General features: G+C 28.3%; 2 protein-coding genes across 2 annotated transcripts; both read right to left on the bottom strand.

The window, feature by feature from the left end:
• Window positions 1–214: 214 nt before the first annotated feature.
• Window positions 215–7,056, bottom strand: LOC103579755 (galactosylgalactosylxylosylprotein 3-beta-glucuronosyltransferase I). Its single transcript, XM_008561270.3, has 4 exons — window positions 6,350–7,056; window positions 5,653–6,176; window positions 698–994; window positions 215–617 (listed from the first exon to the last, which is right to left on the bottom strand). Exons 1-4 carry the CDS (start codon window positions 6,480–6,482, stop codon window positions 519–521), a joined length of 1,053 nt encoding a protein of 350 aa, XP_008559492.1. The 5' UTR covers window positions 6,483–7,056; the 3' UTR covers window positions 215–518.
• Window positions 7,057–10,374: 3,318 nt separating this feature from the next.
• Window positions 10,375–18,422, bottom strand: LOC103579756 (insulin-degrading enzyme). The gene is made up of 5 exons (XM_008561271.3): window positions 18,040–18,422; window positions 13,010–15,085; window positions 12,643–12,935; window positions 10,809–11,018; window positions 10,375–10,720 (listed from the first exon to the last, which is right to left on the bottom strand). The coding sequence occupies exons 1-5, from the start codon at window positions 18,209–18,211 to the stop codon at window positions 10,520–10,522; spliced, it is 2,952 nt and encodes a 983-aa protein (XP_008559493.1). The 5' UTR covers window positions 18,212–18,422; the 3' UTR covers window positions 10,375–10,519.
• Between the last annotated feature and the right edge of the window lie 1,723 nt (window positions 18,423–20,145).

Below are 20,145 nucleotides of genomic sequence, written 5' to 3'. Positions count from 1 at the left end.
TTTTGAGCTAATAGTATAGAACAGTCTTTTTTTTAATGATATAGATTTATAATTTGTCTTAGGACTCAATGACTATAAGCATCTGATAATTCTTCCGAATAAAAAATATATTAACTAATAATTGACAACTTTTTTTTTTTAAATTAATATATCATTTAAATTATTATCTTCAATATTAAAGAATTATTAAGTAAAGTCAATGCTATTTTAAATATAGTTTCTAAATATACAAATAAAAAAGAAAAGTTGTTGTTAATATTCTGATAAAATATCACTCAGTTTGAATATTTATTTTTATCAACACGTATTTAATGTAATGAGTATATGTCAATATTTGACAAGAAAAGTTAGAATAACTCTTACTGAACATTTCTAATAAAATAAAATAAAAAAATATATATATATATATAAAAGTGAATAGACCTAAATATCATTAACAAGACAACATTAAATATTCGATTGATAAATAAAGTAAATATCGAACACAAATTGTAAGTAAATAAATTTTTAAAAAATTACTACACTTCGATATTGTCATTAGACTTTTTTCCCAATTTTATTAAGCGTTGTTCATCTCGTAACTGCGGAGATTCAGTCCTCGTATGCCAGACGTAAACCTGTTTAATAAAATGAATTAAAAATTAAGATTCAATAAAAAAAGAAAAGAAAAAAAAATGCGAAATTTAAATGAAAATACTTTTGTGCAGCCATCAGCCAGTGGTTCTAATTGATCTCGTGTAACCATTTGCTCAAGAAATTCTGATTCTTGATAACCGGGCTTAGCATGAAACGAAAACTTTGCGTCGTTTTTTTCAAGTATTGTTTTGAGATTCACTGCAAAACCAGCCATATCTATAGGAAACGGTCGGTCGGGTTTCCATAATGAATTAAATCCAGTAACTTTGTTTGTTGTGTTGTCACAAATAGGCCGTTCGACCATTAAACCACCTACTAAACCTACTGGCCAAACACCAACTACTTTTATTTTCTCCATCTGCAATATTAAATATAATTTATAGGATCCTTCTCATCTTCCTCAGAGAATGTTAAAAAGTTATTATATTTAAAAGGTTATTAACGAAGTTGCGGAGGTTAATCTCTTCGAGATGGAAAGATAAAAAGTGAGGACAAAAGAGTAATTGTTAATTAACATATCTGGTGATAATTAGTGATTATGGTGATTTTTATATTTCCCTTATAGCGAAAACAAATATTTGTATGGTGTCACGACTAAATATCAAAGCCAAAATATCACATATTAAAACATCATGTAAGAAAATATCTTTCGTCTAATTATCATCTCTCAGAATATCACCCTAGTAGCAATATCACGCAAGTTACTTGACGAATGTCCTTCAACAAGTTTCTTACGGTAGATTTAAACAAGACTTGAAAAAGATGTCTTTCATAAATAACTAACACTAAATAGACGGATCACGAAGTAACGAAGTAAGGGTAGCTATGTTCAAGTATCTTAAGCAATTCTGCAGTAAATCTGAACTAATACGCCTTAAGCAAGTATCATAGCACTCCAGATTTACCTAACATATTGTACTAATTGATAACTGATAAATTAATATCACTTATACTAAATTGATAACACACTCAAATTAGAAATATCAACACTACAATTAACAGCAGTAAAAGAAAGGCAAGAGATATAGTTTATTGAATACAGATGTGTGCTATTATGCTGTCAAATTAAGACTAACTGACTAGTCGCGCTTCTATAAAACAAGAGAAGAAGGCATTTGTTTTCTAGTTGTTCAAATATTTTAAAGGATCAGTTTCACATTCGTTACAATATATTACAGAAGTATCTTTCCTCAGACTTGTTTAAGACTGATGATGCAGACTTGCTGAAGACTAAAGATACAAATTTTTACGTAAAACTTCCTTAAAAATGCTACTAGGGCATGCGCCCGAATTTCACAGTATAGAAATATCATGCAAAAAAATATCATAAAAATCGTGTACATACAGATATTCGATGGCTAATATAATTTATGTTAACAAATATAATAATTTTTCATATGACATTGAAACATTGCAATATTTGAGCAAATGATAATTATACATGTAATAATTTATTGTATGATATTTTGACATGTGATATTTAGATATGTAACCATTTGTATTTAGCTTTCAGATATTATGGTTGTTATTAATTCAGCATAATACTCTACACTTTATGTTACGGTTATTTCTTTTGTAAAATTGCCGAAGGCATTAAATAAATAAATATACCAATTAAATTCGCGTAATAATATTTGCATGTACAATAGGATGTTTAAAAAAAAACAACAAATTCTTTTTTTTTATGGTATCCAAAAATTGAAAGTATAACTAAAATAAAAATTTTGGTACCAATCCGGACTCTTAATAGTGATTAAGGTTTATTATTAAGGTTTGCCTCAATCTATTTTTCTATTTTTCATTAAAATAACACGGGAAAATTTTTTTTTTTTTTTTTTAGAATTTTCTAGCTCACAAACCAATCGAAGGATTTCTATGCCCTGTAAATGTTTTTGTAGGAAATTGAACGCTCTACAAAAAAAGTCTTATCATTTTTTGATAAATCCCACTGTTCAAAAGTTATTTAAGCTTCAAGTCAAATTTATAGTAAATTTTGAGATTTTTTTACTTTTCCGGCAAATGTATCAGTCTTATCAAAAAATGTCATTGGAACTTTTTGTAGATAATTTTATTCGCTACAAATTATTACAAATAAAGTTTTTCGAAATTCCGCAATGTTCACAAGTTAGTTTCATTTCAATGTCAAACTCTTAAAAAAATAGATTTCTGATTGATTTTAAGAGCTTGACATTGAAATGAAAATAACTTGTAAACAATGTGGAATTTCGAAAATCTTTATTTGTAATAATTTGTAGCGAATAAAATTTTCTACAAAAATGTCCTTACAACATTTTTTGTTAAGACTGATACTTTCGCCGGAAAAGTAAAAAAATCTCAAAATTTACTATAAATTTGACTTGAAGCTTAAATAACTTTTGAACAGTGGGATTTATCAAAAAATGATAAGAGACTTTTTTTATAGAGCCTTCAATTTCCTACAAAAAAATTTACAGGGCATAGAAATCAGTCCATTGGTTTGTGAGCTTGAAAATTCTAAAAAAAAAAAAAAAATTTCTTTCCCGTGTTATTTAAATGAAAAATAGAAAAATGGATTGAAGCAAACTTTAATATTATTATTAAGAGTCTGAATTGGTACCAAAATTTTTATTTTTAGTTATACTTTCAATTTTTGGACACCATAGAAAAAAAAATTTGTTGTTTTTTTTAAACATCCTAATGTACAATATGGTGTATTATCTATGATTTAATTAATAATTTTTTGTTTTTCTTTTAAATTACATGTTTAATTTTTATACATAATGCTAATTACCATAAGTAGATGAATAAGTAATTAAATAAATGTCATCCTATACAGTTTTTTTTATTAAAATTTTATTTATAAATATATATATATATATATATATATATATATATACATATATATATATATATAAATATATAAATAGATAAATATAGATAAATAAATTTATCTAGTTAAATGTTTTGGAATTTTATTTTTAAAAAATCATACGTTTTTCATCTACAGGACAATTTATATATATATATATATATATATATATATATATATATATATATATATATATATATAATAGTCGTATTACATCGTAAGTAAGTATAAGTTTTAATAGTAAAACATTTAACTTTTTTTTATCATTATTGTAATAATTACTTTTCAACGTACACGTCTTTCTGATTGTAATCACGGGACCTTGAATCATTATTCAACATAAAAGCAAGAAAAAAAATGTACACGTAGATTAATATCATTTACGAATATTTTATACGTCATTGTTTATGAGTCATATCATTGAGTTTAAAATCCTGTTTAAGTAAAATTTGTTTAGCATTTAATGCCCAATTTTAAAGAATATCGAGTATTTGTAAATAAAAATTAAATACTATATTGTATGTTTAATGTACATGTAATAAAGTATTATAAATTTTTGTGGAAAAATTCACAATAATATTATTTATTGAATTTAAAAAATAATTTAAAGTTTTGTTTGTCTATTTCATGAATATTTAAGTTTTATAAAAAAAATTTAGTATTTACGTCCATAAATACTTATTATAAATTATTTAACACAAGTTAAAAGTAAAAAATCAAATTATTTGCAGAGCACCAATTAGCGACACTATTTTATTTAATTATAGCTATTAGCGTGATTGTAGATGAGAAACTTACTTTTAAGTTACATATAAATAAAATTATAACTAAACCCAGTCAAATATTGGGCTGCATAATTAGAATAGGTAATGATTGTAATGTGGTAACTCTCACGAGGTTGTTTAATGCCCTAGTTAGAGCATTACTGGACTATGGTAACAATTTAGTTTCCGTACATGCAGAGGAATTTTTAATAAAAATTACCCAAAAAGTATGATACTGTGAGAATATGTGGAGAATATCTGTTTTTCTCATACACATTGTCAAATATGCTAGTCAATAGCATGTAAATAAAGTGCAATTTATACTAAAAACAGTAAAAATTTAGTTACTGGCTAGATGTTCTTACAGTATCAAATTTTATGGATAATTTTTACTCAAAAATTATCTGCGTGTATCAATTCTATCTGGTAGATATGATTGAATCCATACGGCGCAAGTTCATAAAATTTGCAGTATCTAAACTAAGAACAAAAGGAATAATAACCAGTGTTAAAGAGTAATATGATAAATTGAAACTGTATAAATTAACTACTAGACTGGATTATTCAGAGTTATGCTTCTTTTCCAAACTTATTAATAATATGATAGTTTCTCCGGATTTACTTAGATCTATGGATTTCATTTAACCTAAACAAGAACTCAGACAAACTCGATTAGTAAATATGCCAACCACCGAAAAGAATCATGTAAAACATTTCCCAAAATATAAACTTATAAACACGATGAATAAATATTCCGAAAACTTAAACTACTTCGGAGGTATACTTTTGCTAGTTTTTAAATCTTCAGCTAAAGCCCTACTAGATAATTGTTCAAGTGTATTCTTATGTTGAAAAATTAAAATTGTAATTTTCTTTTATTACTTATATATTGAAAACCAGCTAATGCATCTGTATGTATTATTTGTAAATTGAAAAAATGCGTTAAATAAATAAATAAATAATACAATTGTGAAATGGCAATTTAAATACGAATAAACCTGTTTTGATTCAAAGACGGATTATAATTATAATTAACTATATACGGATTATACTTATATATTACGGATTATAATTAACTATTGACTGTAATAAAAAAATTAAATCGCGTAATTATGAAATAATAAGAAAAAATTTAGTTTTTACGCATACTTTTTATTTATATTCCGTATATAAATGTAATTAATTAATGATAAAAGTAATTGACTCAATTAATAGAAGTATCAAATAAAAAAACAGATTTAAAAAATGAGTATATTATTAATATATAAAATAATAAATAATTTATAATGCCTAATATATATTTCTTGCAAAACTGATATATTGAAAACAGCAGGTATTCAAATAAAAATTATCTTAAATATATTAATAATTACATGCTATGTAGATGATTGATTGAATTCTTACCTCTTTGAATAATTTAACAGAGTAGGTATTGTCATCATCAGCAAAGTAAACAATACCATTTGTGCTTGAATTATGATTATTTCTCAACCAAGTTAGAGCAGTATTTCTTTGTGCAACACCACGTGGTTTTTTCCAATGCGGATCATTTATTCCCAATTTATAATTAGAAGGTGTGATGGCATTCAGATGTTGATAAGTTAAACCACTTTCCCATAAAAATTGTGTTACTAATTTTGTACGTACTGGTGAATCTTCAACAACAATCCAATGGAAATTGGGTACATGGAGAAATGCTTGGGCCAGTCGTGTCAATTCAGCTTTTTGTACTGGCCGAGCAAATGTTGGTGTTATGGCAAATATTGTCGGTGCATTTTTATTTATTATTTTTTTTTTATTAACATTATTTATTAATTGATCATTAAATTGGTAAATTTGTTCAATTAATTCATTTTGATCTTTTACTGTTTTAGCTAAATTATTTAATGTCTTTTCAGTACTGTCCCATTTACTTTGCTCTAAGTAAACTGTAATTAAATATATGTACATGAATTATTTATCAATTTAAATAAATAAAATTTTAGTTTAATTTTATTGAAAATTGTTTATTTAAAATTGCCGCGTTTTTTAAATCAAAATTATTAATACGCATGTAAAGTTGTTTATATGAGTAATTTATTATTAATGTATTTAAACTTACCCACTAAATATGAAAATCCAATTATGTATATTATAAAAAATATAAAAAAGTTGCGAAACGATGAACGGAATATATTTGCCATGTTGTTGTTATTTGAATGTATTGGTAAAATAAAATGATCTTTTTCTGTCATCGTGTGATCACCATTTCTATTTTAATGTTTGGATAAAATCTACTACCTATATTGCTCTGAAATCTCGATAGTAATCACAAATCACGACTGTTATGACTATTTATTGTAATGGATAGAGTTCTCTCTCGTAGCTAAAAGTAGAACTAAATTTTGAATTTGACGTACATTTCTCATCTAGATATCGTGTTTTCAGAGGCATCTACCCTGATAGCCAGCTGAGCTCAACCATGAAGAATAGATGACAGTTAGAAGAATAGATGATAGTTATCTATTCTTCATGAGCTCAAACAACAGTCAAATTGAGCGTAAATTTGACGTCAGATTAAAGCCGCTATTTGACGTACTCGAGGCATCAAAATTGAGTAGCGAAATTCGACCGCAGTAGTAGCTCAAGTTGACCTAAACTGATTACATTCGATTTTACCGTTTCAGAAGGTAATTTTAACGTTCACTAGATAATGCAGTCTTATAAATTCCATCACTAGATGGCGAAAGTAGAAGAATTTATACATTTTAAATTGATGAATTTCATCTACTTATAAATACTATACTATGAAGATAATGAATTCTGTATCGCATTAAGTCTTATAAAATTTCTTATGAGTTAAAAATTTTATAGCTCAATGTTCGAGTCAAGCAACCGCCAGAATAAACTAATAGATCATATAGAACTGAATTAGAATTTTTAATTATTTTTTCTGCAACTTATTATTTTTGTTTAGCAATTATTGTCTGCAAACTTAAAATAAATTTTATTAAGCAATTTTCGGTGTTGGACTTAATAAAAATATATTTTCTTAGTTTCTCTAGCAAATTGATTGGGCAGAATAAATCTTTATACAATTACAAGAGTGTATCTAGTTGTACTTTTCATCCTTATAAAAGATATTCTAAATGATAATTAATAACAAAACAATATAATTTTATTGTGTAACATTTGATTTGAAAAATTAACATTCTGCGTGATTTTAGTAATTATAAAAGGGAAAGATTCATATTAAAGAGAAGCCAGCTTGCGCCATCTAGCAACTATTCAACGAAGTAAATTCAAAAATCAAAAGGTAAAAAATATCTCTACACTTGAGGTCTTGTTGACGTCATTTGTTGCGTCTCAAGTTTTAATATCTCACAGACGTCAAATAGCAGCTTTAAAATTACGTCAAATTCATGTGAAATTTGACGTCAAAGAGCACTCAAAAGTTGAACTGAAATTTTTTATGTGCACCGTACGTCACTGAGACGACAAAAGTTTCAGCTCAAGTAATTGCGCTGAAACTCTGGTTATCTGGGCGACTCAACCTATGGTTTTTCCAAAACAAATAGATGGCTATTAAGGCCAGTCTCAGACAGTGCTCCCCACTTTTTAAAAATTTTCAACTCCTTTAAACTACCATAAACGTACACTGATAAAAATATTTATTCGAGTCAAATAAGATTTATTAATAGTTAATGAATGGCTTATATAAATATAAAGAAATGACACATGAAGTTAATTAAGTAGTGTTCCCGAGAAAAAATTTTTATATAAAATCATATAAAATTATATATAACTCGATTATATATAATCATATATGAAAAATGGCCAAATATAATCATATATAATTATATATAACTGTATATAATTATATATAACTATATATAATTATATATAATCAAGTTATATATAATTAAAAAATATTTTTGAAAAAAAAAAAAAAAATTAAATACCAAATTTTTGATTTGGTTATTACCGCGCGAACGCATTACAAATTCAGAAACAAGAATTGATCGCAGGAAATAATGAAAAAATCCTGGAACATCTGCTGGGTTCGAACACGGCTCCTTTTGGCTGGTAACCCTGAACGTTGATCACTGGCCCACATCACGAGAGTTCAAGTCATGTGCTTAATTGATGTATTTAGAGTGAAATGCCAGTAAAGACCGAGTTCATAAGTTTTCGTGATGGATTTTTACACAATTTAAAAAAACTCCATGAACTTATATGAAATTTTATTTTTGTCGGCCTCGATGATAATTATATAAAATTTTATTAAGTTTCTTCAAATTTTTTGATTTTCTGTTGTGATGTGAAATTTAAAAAAACTTATATAAAATTTTGGGAAACATTGAATAATTTCACAAAATTATATGAAATTCAACCGATTGAAAAACTTGGTACTTTAAATTTTTGAATACCATGAAAGAAAAAATTATTTTTTTTTTTAAACACCCTAATGATTGTATACAATTATATATGGATATATATATAAGATTATATATAATTATATATGATTCTATATGAAAAAAATTTCTCGGAATATCATTATATATAATCATATATAATTATATATGACGCGACATATGACTTTCTCCGTTTAAATATTGTATTATATATGATCATATATCATCATATATAATTATATATGGATATATATGCAAGATTATATATAATTATATATAATCATGTATAGTTATATATAATTATGTATGATTATATATAAACATTTTTCCTCGGGTTATCACAAATAATTTATATAGTACTGTTTAATTTTATTTTTTTAAAGAAATGGCTCTTGCTGAATACTTTCCATGTCATCTGAGTTCACTTGTGAAGTGCTGGTAAATTTACCAATTACCTCCTGGATTTCCGGGTCTTCCAGAGAGAAAGTTTCTGTGGTCTTTCTTTGTGCGAACCTCCTTTTAAAACCCTTAACTACTCCCCATATCTTGTTGATATCCATTGATTGTATCACAAAATGTCTTCCACACTAGTTTTTTGGCTTTCCTTGCGGTTTTATTTGAATTCTTCGTACACATTAATTGCTTCCTTGTATGTTCTCTGTCTTGGGTGCTGAAAAAAGCGGCGTACAGCACTCCTTCTATTTCGGATCTTGTTGCTGCACTCGTCGTTCCACCATCTAGCTAGAGGTGGTGCATTCCTGCTGTTTGCTTGTTTCTTCTTGCTGGTTATCTGGTGTCAATGGCGGACGGGAGGATGACTGTAACGAGTCCTCCATCTCGATCTGCTCCACAACATTGTGAATTTCATCCGTAAATTGACTGATACTAGGAATGTGGCTAGTATTCTACCCACTATTTTCTCCATGTATTTCTCCATCGTGGTTTTGACTATTTGCTCTACAATTCCATCCATATATCGCCTCATTTCTTGCTGGTCAAGAGGGCTGGCATATATTCTGATTGGTTGCTCTCCTTGGATTTTTATAGGTACTTGGTCTTGCTCTTCTTCGGTACCTGGATCAGTTTCCTAGTCATTAGTTCCTTCAATATATTCCATCATTGTGTCAGATTAACCATCAAAGTACACCGATCTTTCATTGGATATTGGTGATAGTCTGGCCTCATTCCTAGTGATTTTGTTTTTGATGCTGTAATTAATTATTTCTTGTTGGATTTGCCACTGTGAGTAACTCTTGGATAGGGCTTCGTGTGCTTGTCCGCAATTTGGGCATTTTGGAGTAAGGCTAGTGATATACTGAATTATTGAGAAATCAGAGTCAGTATACCTCTAACCAAAAATAGGGTAAAAGTACCATTTGTGGCTCCATTTTTGTACGTTTAATACTTCATTTAAATTCATGAAAAAATATAAAATAAAATTTTCATTTTAATAGTAGAATAAAAGTACCTTTAGTCGCATTTTTAAAATTAATTATGTCATTAGGTCTTTTAGAAATTATTTTATTTAAATTTTTCAAGTGTCCAAAACTACCCTAAAGTGATCAAAACGGCACCTCTACCCTAGACTACCTATTTATACGATTAACTCAATCATATGACTCAATAAAGACAATTTGTAATGTGTTATTTTAATCTAATCATGTGCTGATATTTTTGTGATAATTCTAATCAATTATTGAAATAATACATTGCGTGTCGTTTAATAAATTTATTTTAAACATTTTTTTTTATTATCGTAATTGAGATAAAGTTTATTATAATTGCATTCAATTCAATATATACACTATCAAAGTATATATTGTAACATTATATAATTTATCTAAATTTTTAATTGAATAAACTTATAAATTTTCTAATCAATAATTGTTTTTTAAAAGTGAGTAAAGCGATTGTCCAGCTTTGAATTCATCTATGTTGCTTATTATTGCTGGCATAGGTAAAAGTCTACTTCCGTTAGATTTCGGTTGATCTGGACTTTCTGATCCGTTTTTATGAGTTATTGTAGAAACAACGTAAACAGCCACTTTGCGCCTACTTGTTTTGTTTATAAATTTTTCCTGTACAGTTAATAAATAATTAATGAATTATGAAATTAAATAATCATAAAGTAACGATATTTGATAACTAATTCTGATATTTTCAAACCTCAAAAAATTGAATAATTTCTTGTTTTGTGATTTCTTCCATGCAGTTAACGTTCATAATATTACGTTGAAATTCATAGCTTTGTCCGAATATTTCAGTTTTGAAGTTTAGTAATAATGCTGGCATAGAATTAGGTTTTGTCATAAGGCCATTTTTCAACGACATTTTGTAATTATCAAAATCACTTTCGGACATATTCATCAAAAAAGTCTAAGAAAAGAGAAAAAATAAATATTTCTTGTCATACAGTCGAACTTCATTAACTCGGATTCCATCATCTCGGAACTTCCTTTGAATTTTGACCCCCACTACAACTACGCTATCTCTCTCCCGATGCTATCCATTTGTATGTGTATTTATATTTATGCATCATTTATGTGATGTATGCTATTTTGCCGATATATATTCCCTAATATATATCGCGTTACTAAAACCAAAAGGGCGTATAAAATTTTTTTTTTGCTCCAATCAATGTAAAAATATTGAAAACATTAAAATCTATGGAAAAAACGAAAAAAAAAATTTTTTTGTTTTATGCCCTTTTGGTTCTAAGCAAAAATTTTTTTAAAGTCATAAGGGCGTATCCTATTTTTTCGGTTTATTATTAATTATAGGTCAGAGTAAGAAAAAAAATTGCAAGGGTAATAAGAATTATCACTCCACAACTTAATTTATCTGAACAAATATTTATTTGAATAAAAAACCAAATTTCTTTATTTAATTTTGATCGAATCTTAAGTTTGTCACAATTTTTTTAATTCAACAATTAATGTAAAAAATATGCATAATTCGGGAACGAAAAAATTCTAAATTCTATGAGTGCTGTGAAATTTAATTTAATCAAATTAAAAAAATGCACATTTAGATTGTTCAATTTTTCAAAGGTGCATTTTTTCATTTTTCAATCAAAGTTTCATTTTCTGTTTCCTGTTTTTTTTTTTTTCTTTTTATTTTCAAAAATCAATTACCGTTGTTCTTGAGAATTGTTATGGTTCTAGAATACCAATATATCAAAGCAAGTTTAATGACCTAAATCATTTTTGTGCATCAGGCACCGTCCCACAAAAATATTATCAATATTATTAAAGATTAATTTTCAGCGATGGTAATAGTTTATAAATTTTTTTATTATTGTCAAGTTATGTTCTAAAAAAAATTAAAAAAATTTTTTTCATACTCTTAGGTACAGATGATTCTGACGATGGAGATGGTATAGGACTAATACCCTGATGAATTTATTTTTTCTCTATTTTTTATTTGTTTTTTCACTTAAATAAATATTTGTTCATATAAATTAAATTGTGGAGTGATAATTTTTATTACGCTGGCAATTTTTTTTCTTACTCTTACCTATAATTGATAATAAATCGAAAAAACAGGATACGCCCTTATGATTTTAAAAAAATTTTTTCTTAAAACCAAAAAGGCGTAAAACAAAAAAAAAATTTCTTTCGTTTTTTCAATAGATTCTAATGTTGTCAACATTTTTACATTGATTGAAGCAAAAAAGTTTTTTTATACGCCCTTATGGTTTTAGTAACGCGATATATTTTCGAATGGCGTAAGAGCGCATTCGTCAAAGTTTACTTTTTAAGGAAGAAGGGGAATTCATTAACTCTTCAGTACTCCCGTTTGTTATAGTGTCTCGCCTGCACAATAGCGACATCCTATAATTTAAATAGTGTCCTGTGAACAAAATTCTCATAACGGGAGTGCTGACGGGTTAATTCGGAAATTCCAAGAAATTTCGGCTTCTTCGTAGACTAAATGTTCAAGTTAATGAAGTTCCTCTGTACTGAATGAAGAAAAGTTCTATATTTAGTAACATAAATACCTTCATAGACTCTAAAAATGCTTCAATTCGTTCATCCAAAAATTTCGGATGTTTTTCGCTTTGTACTATAATTGAAAGTCCTTTTTCACATGCACTTTGAGTAATCTCTGAGAAAATCATATAACCGAGTTGTTCTTGGGTTCGTAAGATATTAAAAACTTGTTGTGCAATAATTTGATTAAGCAATGCGAGAAGCATATCGGATTCTGTTGAAATTACTCCAGTTTGATAGTACACAACAATTGACGATTCAGGACTAGTTTTATTTTTAATTTCATAAGAAAAATTACAGCCTATTGAGAGTTAATAAAAATGAATGATTGATTATTCATTAAAAACTTGAAAAAAGTAATATAGCATTGTTTACCATCATTAAGATTTATAGCACGATCTAACATTAATTGTTTCGGCGAAAGTGGTACAAAAGCACTACGTTCCTCATTATTTACTGGATCTTTTTTCAACTTATCTCCAAGTGATTTAGCAATGGCTTGAGCTTCAACTCCCGTCAAATTACCGTGAATTAAACACTCAATATGTAGTCTTTCGAAAAAATTTTGCATAAAGTTTTTGAATCTTTCTATTGTTACATATGACATAAATTTGGGTAAGTTATCTAACGGTAACATGTTATTGTTAATTAAAACTTTTTGATAGTGTATTCCTTGCGCAAATGGTGGGTAAGCTTCAAAATCCAATAGTTCATTATTGTATTGCTTCTTCAAATATTCAAAACGATCATTATCTACTGATAAATGGAACATTGTATCAATAATTTTGTTTAATAAAACATTAATTTTATCATCAAACCCGGTGATTATTATTTCGATGCCATTTTGTTCTGATTCAATTCGAAACTTTGACCCAGCAAGATTTGCATAGTATGAACAATCACTTAATAAATCATTGCATATAGCAACATACAATTTCGTCATATTAATACCGATTGCATCCATTACGAAAAATGGACTATCAATTTTGATTGCTAATCCAGCTTTTGGTAAACGAAATTCATCATCTTGTTTAAACCAAACGCGCATTAATGGATTTTCTTTTATAATCACTGGATACTTATCAATTGTAGCATTTTTTGCATCTGCTTTAATATCGAATGATGTTGGGATGAATTCGTTTTTTAATGGCAACTTTAGTTCTAAGTTAACGCCTGGTTTTATCCATTTGTTAACAAGATTATTAGATATTTTGTTTTTTTTATAGCGAGTACCATACCATTGTTCGGTTTCATTGGCAATGTTTTCAAAATCTTTTGCTGTAATGTAAATTCGAACTTTTTGTGGTACTAAATTATCTAATACTGAGTTAATGACATTTGGATTCCATTTGCTGAAACGATCACCTTTGGTGAGAACATTTTCAACAGGATGTAGTCGTAAATTGTGTGCTACTGATAGAACATAATTTATTGGTTCAATTTTACTTTCAAAATCAAACTTCATTTTATCCATCTGCTGACACTCATTAAAGAATGACTCTAGATGTTCATTAGGTCGTAACATTTGAATGTATTGAAATATTAACATCATTATATCGTCAATTTTATTTAAACCCGTGTCAGTTAATTTTATATTGATACATAACAATGAAAATGTACCTCCCCAGTGTTTTTCCATGCTTGTAGTTGTAATTTCTGTTATCAATCCCTGTTTCTTTAGGACCGATGATAATGATGCATCTCCCACTGTATTAAAAAGTGCGCTAAAAAATTCGATCGGTGAAGAATTATAGTAATCATTATAAGCCAAAGTAGGCATTGGAAATAATACAGTTAATTTGTTTTCGTTTCTAACTGGTACAATGGACCAATTATGCATATAAGATTCGTCGTTCGGAGGGTAATCAGTCAATGATGGGAGCTGTACATTTTTATTGATTACCTCTGAAAATTTTTTGGTAACGATTTCTTCTAGCTCATCAAGACTTTGGTTTCCGAAAACAGTAAGCGCCATTAGGTTAGATGAGTACCATGTTTTATAAAATTTAATTAATTCGCTTCGTATATCTATTCCCATTTGTTTAGGATTATCAATCAAGGTATTTTTATTTCCTGTGGAAAATTTAGCATACGGGTGTTTTGGATCTATTGATGAGCGTATTATCTGATCAATACGAGCATCATCATCGTTTAATCGCATTTCAAACTCTGAATTAATATTATTAACCTCAGAGTCGACTACTGATTCATTGAAAAGTGGGTTTAAAAAAAATTGGGCTAATCGATCTAATGCTCCTTCGAAATATTCAGATGCGACATCAAAGTAATATGCAGTATAGTCAAAATCTACTGTAGCATTATAATGACCATTGTGATCTGATATATATGTGACGTATTCGTTTTTATCAGAATATTTTTCTGATCCAAAAAATAACATATGTTCACAAAAATTAGCCAATCCTGGCAATTCATCCGGATCATTCATAACTCCTGAAGGAAAAAACGTACTCTCTTAAATTTGAAATAGTGAAAATACTGAATGTTCACTGTTTACTTGTGAAAAGTATGCCATTATATAAAATGGTAGCATAGGACAACCTGGTTATAAGTTTTACTCGGCTATAAGTTACTTCCCTTTCAATCTTTTTCGTTCATCTCGAAGTGTTACCCCCACTCCAGTTCCACTAACGAAGTTTTTTGGTTGTCGTGAAGGAAATTGTTTTTGTAGTCCTTTTATAAGTTAATAAAGTATATGTAAGTAGATAAATGACAAACGTCAACCAACTTATAAAAGGATTGCAGGCACAAACAAACACGGCACACACATATGCAGAAAACCGATCAATTGCCGAGTAAAAGATAGTAGTAGGGGAAAGCGATTTCCAAGAAATTTTTCTCCTACAGTCCCTAGAAATCTTATAACCAAATTTTACGGTATGTACTTTTCACTGGCAACAAGTGACTATTCACAATCAAATAGTGATTGTCACATAATTTTCATTAATTCATTTTTAGAGAGTCAATTAACGTATTTAATAAATTTACGGGTTTTTATTAAAAACTATGAACAATAAAGTAGGGTTATTATGAAGATGAAGGAATGTTGAACAACACTACATTTTTTTATAATATCCGGTGTTTCTAACTTTACTCTTATCCCTGATGAAGAAAAATGATTTTCTCCATGTTAAGTGTATAGGGAAGCCTGGGGCTCGAAGGCCCTTTTAAGCTAGTTTTTTCTTTTTGTGGCTTTTAACCATCAAATTCATTTATTTTCCATTGATATTGGAAGAATCAGTCGAAATTTTGCAAAAAATCGAAAAAACTTTTTTTTTTCTGGGGCACAAAGGCCCCCTCCCCAAAAAATTATTAACAAAAAATTTTTTTTTATTTCCCGTTAAGTTATGAGTTCTGTAATGTTTTTATCATATTTTAGGCCAATATGTGATAGTGGGGTAAAATGGACCACTTGAAAAAAAAAGTGTAACGAAAAAATTATTTTTTTTTTTCATTTTCCGTCAAGTTATGACCTTTATAATGTTTTTATGACGTTTTAGGCCAATATGTGATGTATGAGGTAAAATGGACCATTAAAAAAAAATTGTCCCGAAAAAATTAATTTGACGAAAAATAAAAAAAAATTTTTTAACCTAATTTTTGAAGGGGGCTTTTGTGCCCCAGGCTCCCCTATCTATATATTAGTAGATATAAATTGTTTCAAATCATTTCAAATTGTTTTGAATTATTCCCAATCATTTTTTTAATCAGGGATACGTTTGAGTCTTTACTTTGTAAGGGGATTATTGCAAACTAAAAAATTAATTTTTTTCAGATATATTTTATAGACTTCAATGATTATTCGTCGAATGCAATTGTTTTAGCACAAGATTTAACAAGTTTGACGAATAATGATTAGTTATTGGTAATAATTAATCAAGTAGGCACCGTATCGTTATATATCACTGTTTTTTCTGGTACGTTTTAGTTGTGTAAAAGATTTAAATCAGGACATATTTGAACATATTAGTCACCACATTCTCGTCATAAATGTTAAATACCTTGATTAAAAGGAACGATTCGAAATTATTTACAATATTAAAAGCCTATAAGTAGGGTGATTCAAAAGCATCGAAAAGTATTGAAATTTTTTTTTTTAACGTTTTAAATCGTTTCTTTTAATAAGGGTAGGTAACTACCCTGCACACTGAGAGAATAATTTATTTGAGTCAAATAAGATTTGTTTTAGGCAAATAAATCCCATATTTGAATGGACCAAATTAGTATTTATTTCAGAGAAAAATATAGTTCATTTGAATGAAATAATGATTTGTTTATAGTTAACAAATCTTTATTTGGCTTAAACAAATTGTTTTCTCAGTGTGGTAGATCAAATTTTACGGTATTGTTGAATAGATATTCAGTCAAATCTCGTTCATTTACGGAAGTTTTATCGTAAAAATTAGGCAAATTCGTCGCATGAGTGTGCATAAATGGTTCCGTAACAAAATATCCGAAGACAAAATAACCCCGACAAAATATCCGCGACAAAATAACCACACGACAAAATTCCGGAGACAAAATAACCGCACGACAAAACATCCTCACGACAAAATAACCACACGACATATATAATATCCGCATGGTAAAATTTATCGCAAAAATTAAATTAGTTGACAAAGTAACCATGACAAAATAACTGTATGGTCAAATATCAGCTGTCAAAAAAACGTCAAATCCATATATTTAAGTAACTAATCAATAATGGATAATTGGTAATTATCAAGCAAGTTTTAAAAAGTTTTATTATTGAAATTTACCATAAGAATTTTATTATATAACAATATTATTAATGACTTGCAAATATAATGATCTAATGACATAAATATTTTAGTTCGTGAATACATATAAATTATCGAGTATACATTTGTCATGATTAAATAACATTTAAATAGTCATTTATGTAATAGTCATTTACTATTGTAATTGTGCAATTACAAACATATACCCACACACAAAAAAGTGTGACAAATAGCACTAGAATCATGAACAAACCGCAAATGTTGATTTATTTCAATGTAATTGATTTTTTTTTTTGCATACAGAAGACATTTTATAGTCAAAAATCGGTGGAGCCTCACTTAAAGACCATTACCTTATAAATTTTACTTAAGGATATTTTATCGTGCGGTTATTTTGTCCGCGGATATGTAGTCGTGGCACCGCATAATTGGATACTTTCCTACTTTATAGTATATTATTTGTATAATTTAAATAACACCGTATTTTATGGTAAAAACGCCGTATTTTACGGTAGATTCAACTACGGTAATCATACCGTAAAATATGGCTAATCCACTCTAAAATGAGGTCGTGTTTTGACTTTAAAGTACAGCGTGTTACTACACAGAGACTCAAAGAAATATTTCTTATACCCAATTACTTACCAATGTTAATATTTAACGCAGCAGCACTTTTTTGTGTTGTTGGATCGCTTATAAGCATAACTTTCATATCATTATTTAATATCAAACCTCGATATGATCTACTATCATTATCTGATTTTTTTATATTGTTATAACGTTCTTTAACAACACCATTTTCCTCTGATATTTCCATGTTTTATATTTTGTATATGAACAAATTGTTCTAATAAAGAAAATAGTAAAAAAAAAAAATAAAATAACTAATGGCTATTAAAAGCTATTTATTTTATTTTCTGTATCTACTTATTATTATAAGTCTGTATCGACTTATTACTATAAGTTAATTTTTTACTGATGTGTTTCAATGTTGAAAGATATCGATATTTATAAAAAGAACAATTTTCTATTAATAAATTGGCTTAATGACAATTTGTGATATGTTCTTTTAATCTAATCACATACTGGCACTTTATTGATAATTATTCTAATCACGAACTACCGCGGTAAGACAATATATTGCGTGTCGTTTAATAAATTTAGTTCGGAAATTTTTTTAACTTCCTGTTATGAAAATTGAAAATTTTCAAATAAAGAAGAGTAGTTGGTTTCATCGCAAAAATGTCGTCGGACAAAAAATACTTTTTCAAAAATTCGGGAAGTTATTGGTTTCAGTCTGATTTTCGAAAGAGCTCGAAAATATATTTACAACAATGTTTTCGAATTTCAGGAGCTCGAAAACAGCGGGAAGTTTTGGGGCTGGCCCGCAGGGTCAACTGATAGATCGATTTTTTTTATCGAAATGTATTGTTTTTATCCGAGCGTTTTTCGAATTCGAAGAGCTTAAGAATTTAAAAATAAGGAAGTTGTTGAGCTTTCTGGGCTCGAAAACAGCGGAAAATTTAGGGATTAGCCCACAGAGTCAACCGTTTTTCAAATTATTTTATTATAATAACACAATTGAAACAAAGTTAATGATAACTGTATTAACTACTGGTTTTACGGATGTAATATTACACTATTGATTATCTGCATTTTTAATTGAATGGATTTATGTGTGTTTTATTATTATCGTTTGCTAAATAGGTAAAAGTGATTGTCCAGCTCCTAATTTGTCTATCCCTGATTGAGAAAAATGATTTAATCCTTGCTAAGTGTATATTTATATATTATTATATATATTAGTTGATTCAAATTGTTTTAAATCACTTCAAATTGTTTTGAATAATTTCAAATAATTTTTCTTAATCAGGGATATTGGTGATTATCTTTGGTATAGATAAAAGACTATTTCCATTTGATTTTATTTTTTTCTTCTTAGTTGGTCTCTGAAAACAATCATTTTGAATCTATTATTTATTGTATGAGCGTAACAAAGATATTTCTGTTCATTTCTTCGAGCATGGTAACGAGAATGGATGGTATTTCATCTCAAAATGAAAAAGTGTACTTTATTTTATCTCTCTTGATAGCCAAGTTGCTAGCAAGCTAGCGACACCTTGCTACAGCTACTTTTCACCAAGTTGGCTGCGAAAATTGGCTTCCATAAGTTGACGGCAACTAGTCGCCAACTCTCTGAGAAAGTTTGTGGCAAAAGTTGGCATTCCATTAATTGACAGAAAGTTGCCTTCAATTTTCTCAGAAAGTTAGCTACAGGTTTGCGACAGTAGATTGTCGTTAACTTTCTGAGAAAGCTAGGAACAATTTTGAATCAACAATTACAAACGCTGAAAGTTAACGACAAGTTGTCGCAACTAATTGACACCAACTTTCTGACCAGAAAGTTTTGCTATCAGGCTCAGCATCCCCATTTTGTCCGACCTTCCCTGATATCTTGTGTAGAAAATGTAGTTATCTTTTACCGGTAAAATGAATTCTGTTGGGCTCTACACCCTGATAGCCAGACTTTCTGATGAGAAAGCTGTTGTAACTAATTTGACGACAAGTTGTCGGGAACTTTCAGCTTTTGTAACTGTTGACTACAATTTGTTACCAACTATCCCAGAAAGTTGGCGACCCGTTGCCATCAACTTATGGAAATGCCAATTTTTGCGGCCAACTTGACGACAAGATGCTGCAGTAGGTTGTCACCAGCCTGGTGCCAGCTTGTGGTTATCAGTGCAAATGATA

The sequence above is a fragment of the Microplitis demolitor genome, chromosome 4, assembly GCF_026212275.2.
Source record: "Microplitis demolitor isolate Queensland-Clemson2020A chromosome 4, iyMicDemo2.1a, whole genome shotgun sequence".
In the NCBI taxonomy this organism is placed as follows: domain Eukaryota; kingdom Metazoa; phylum Arthropoda; class Insecta; order Hymenoptera; family Braconidae; genus Microplitis; species Microplitis demolitor.
This window is presented reverse-complemented; position numbering and strand designations above follow the sequence as displayed.

What these genes read in the sequence shown, in the direction of transcription:
- LOC103579756 (XM_008561271.3), bottom strand. Translation starts at nt 18,211, where the DNA reads ATGGAAATATCAGAGGAAAATGGTGTTGTTAAAGAACGTTATAACAAT. An exon ending in TGCGTTAAATATTAACATTG is followed by an intron (nt 15,086 to 18,039) that starts GTAAGTAATTGG and finishes TTTTTCCTTCAG; the next exon opens with GAGTTATGAATGATCCGGAT. An exon ending in AAATTATTCAATTTTTTGAG is followed by an intron (nt 10,721 to 10,808) that starts GTTTGAAAATAT and finishes TTAACTGTACAG; the next exon opens with GAAAAATTTATAAACAAAAC.
- LOC103579755 (XM_008561270.3), bottom strand. Translation starts at nt 6,482, where the DNA reads ATGACAGAAAAAGATCATTTTATTTTACCAATACATTCAAATAACAAC. An exon ending in TGGATTTTCATATTTAGTGG is followed by an intron (nt 6,177 to 6,349) that starts GTAAGTTTAAAT and finishes ATTTAATTACAG; the next exon opens with TTTACTTAGAGCAAAGTAAA. An exon ending in TGGCTGATGGCTGCACAAAA is followed by an intron (nt 618 to 697) that starts GTATTTTCATTT and finishes TTTATTAAACAG; the next exon opens with GTTTACGTCTGGCATACGAG.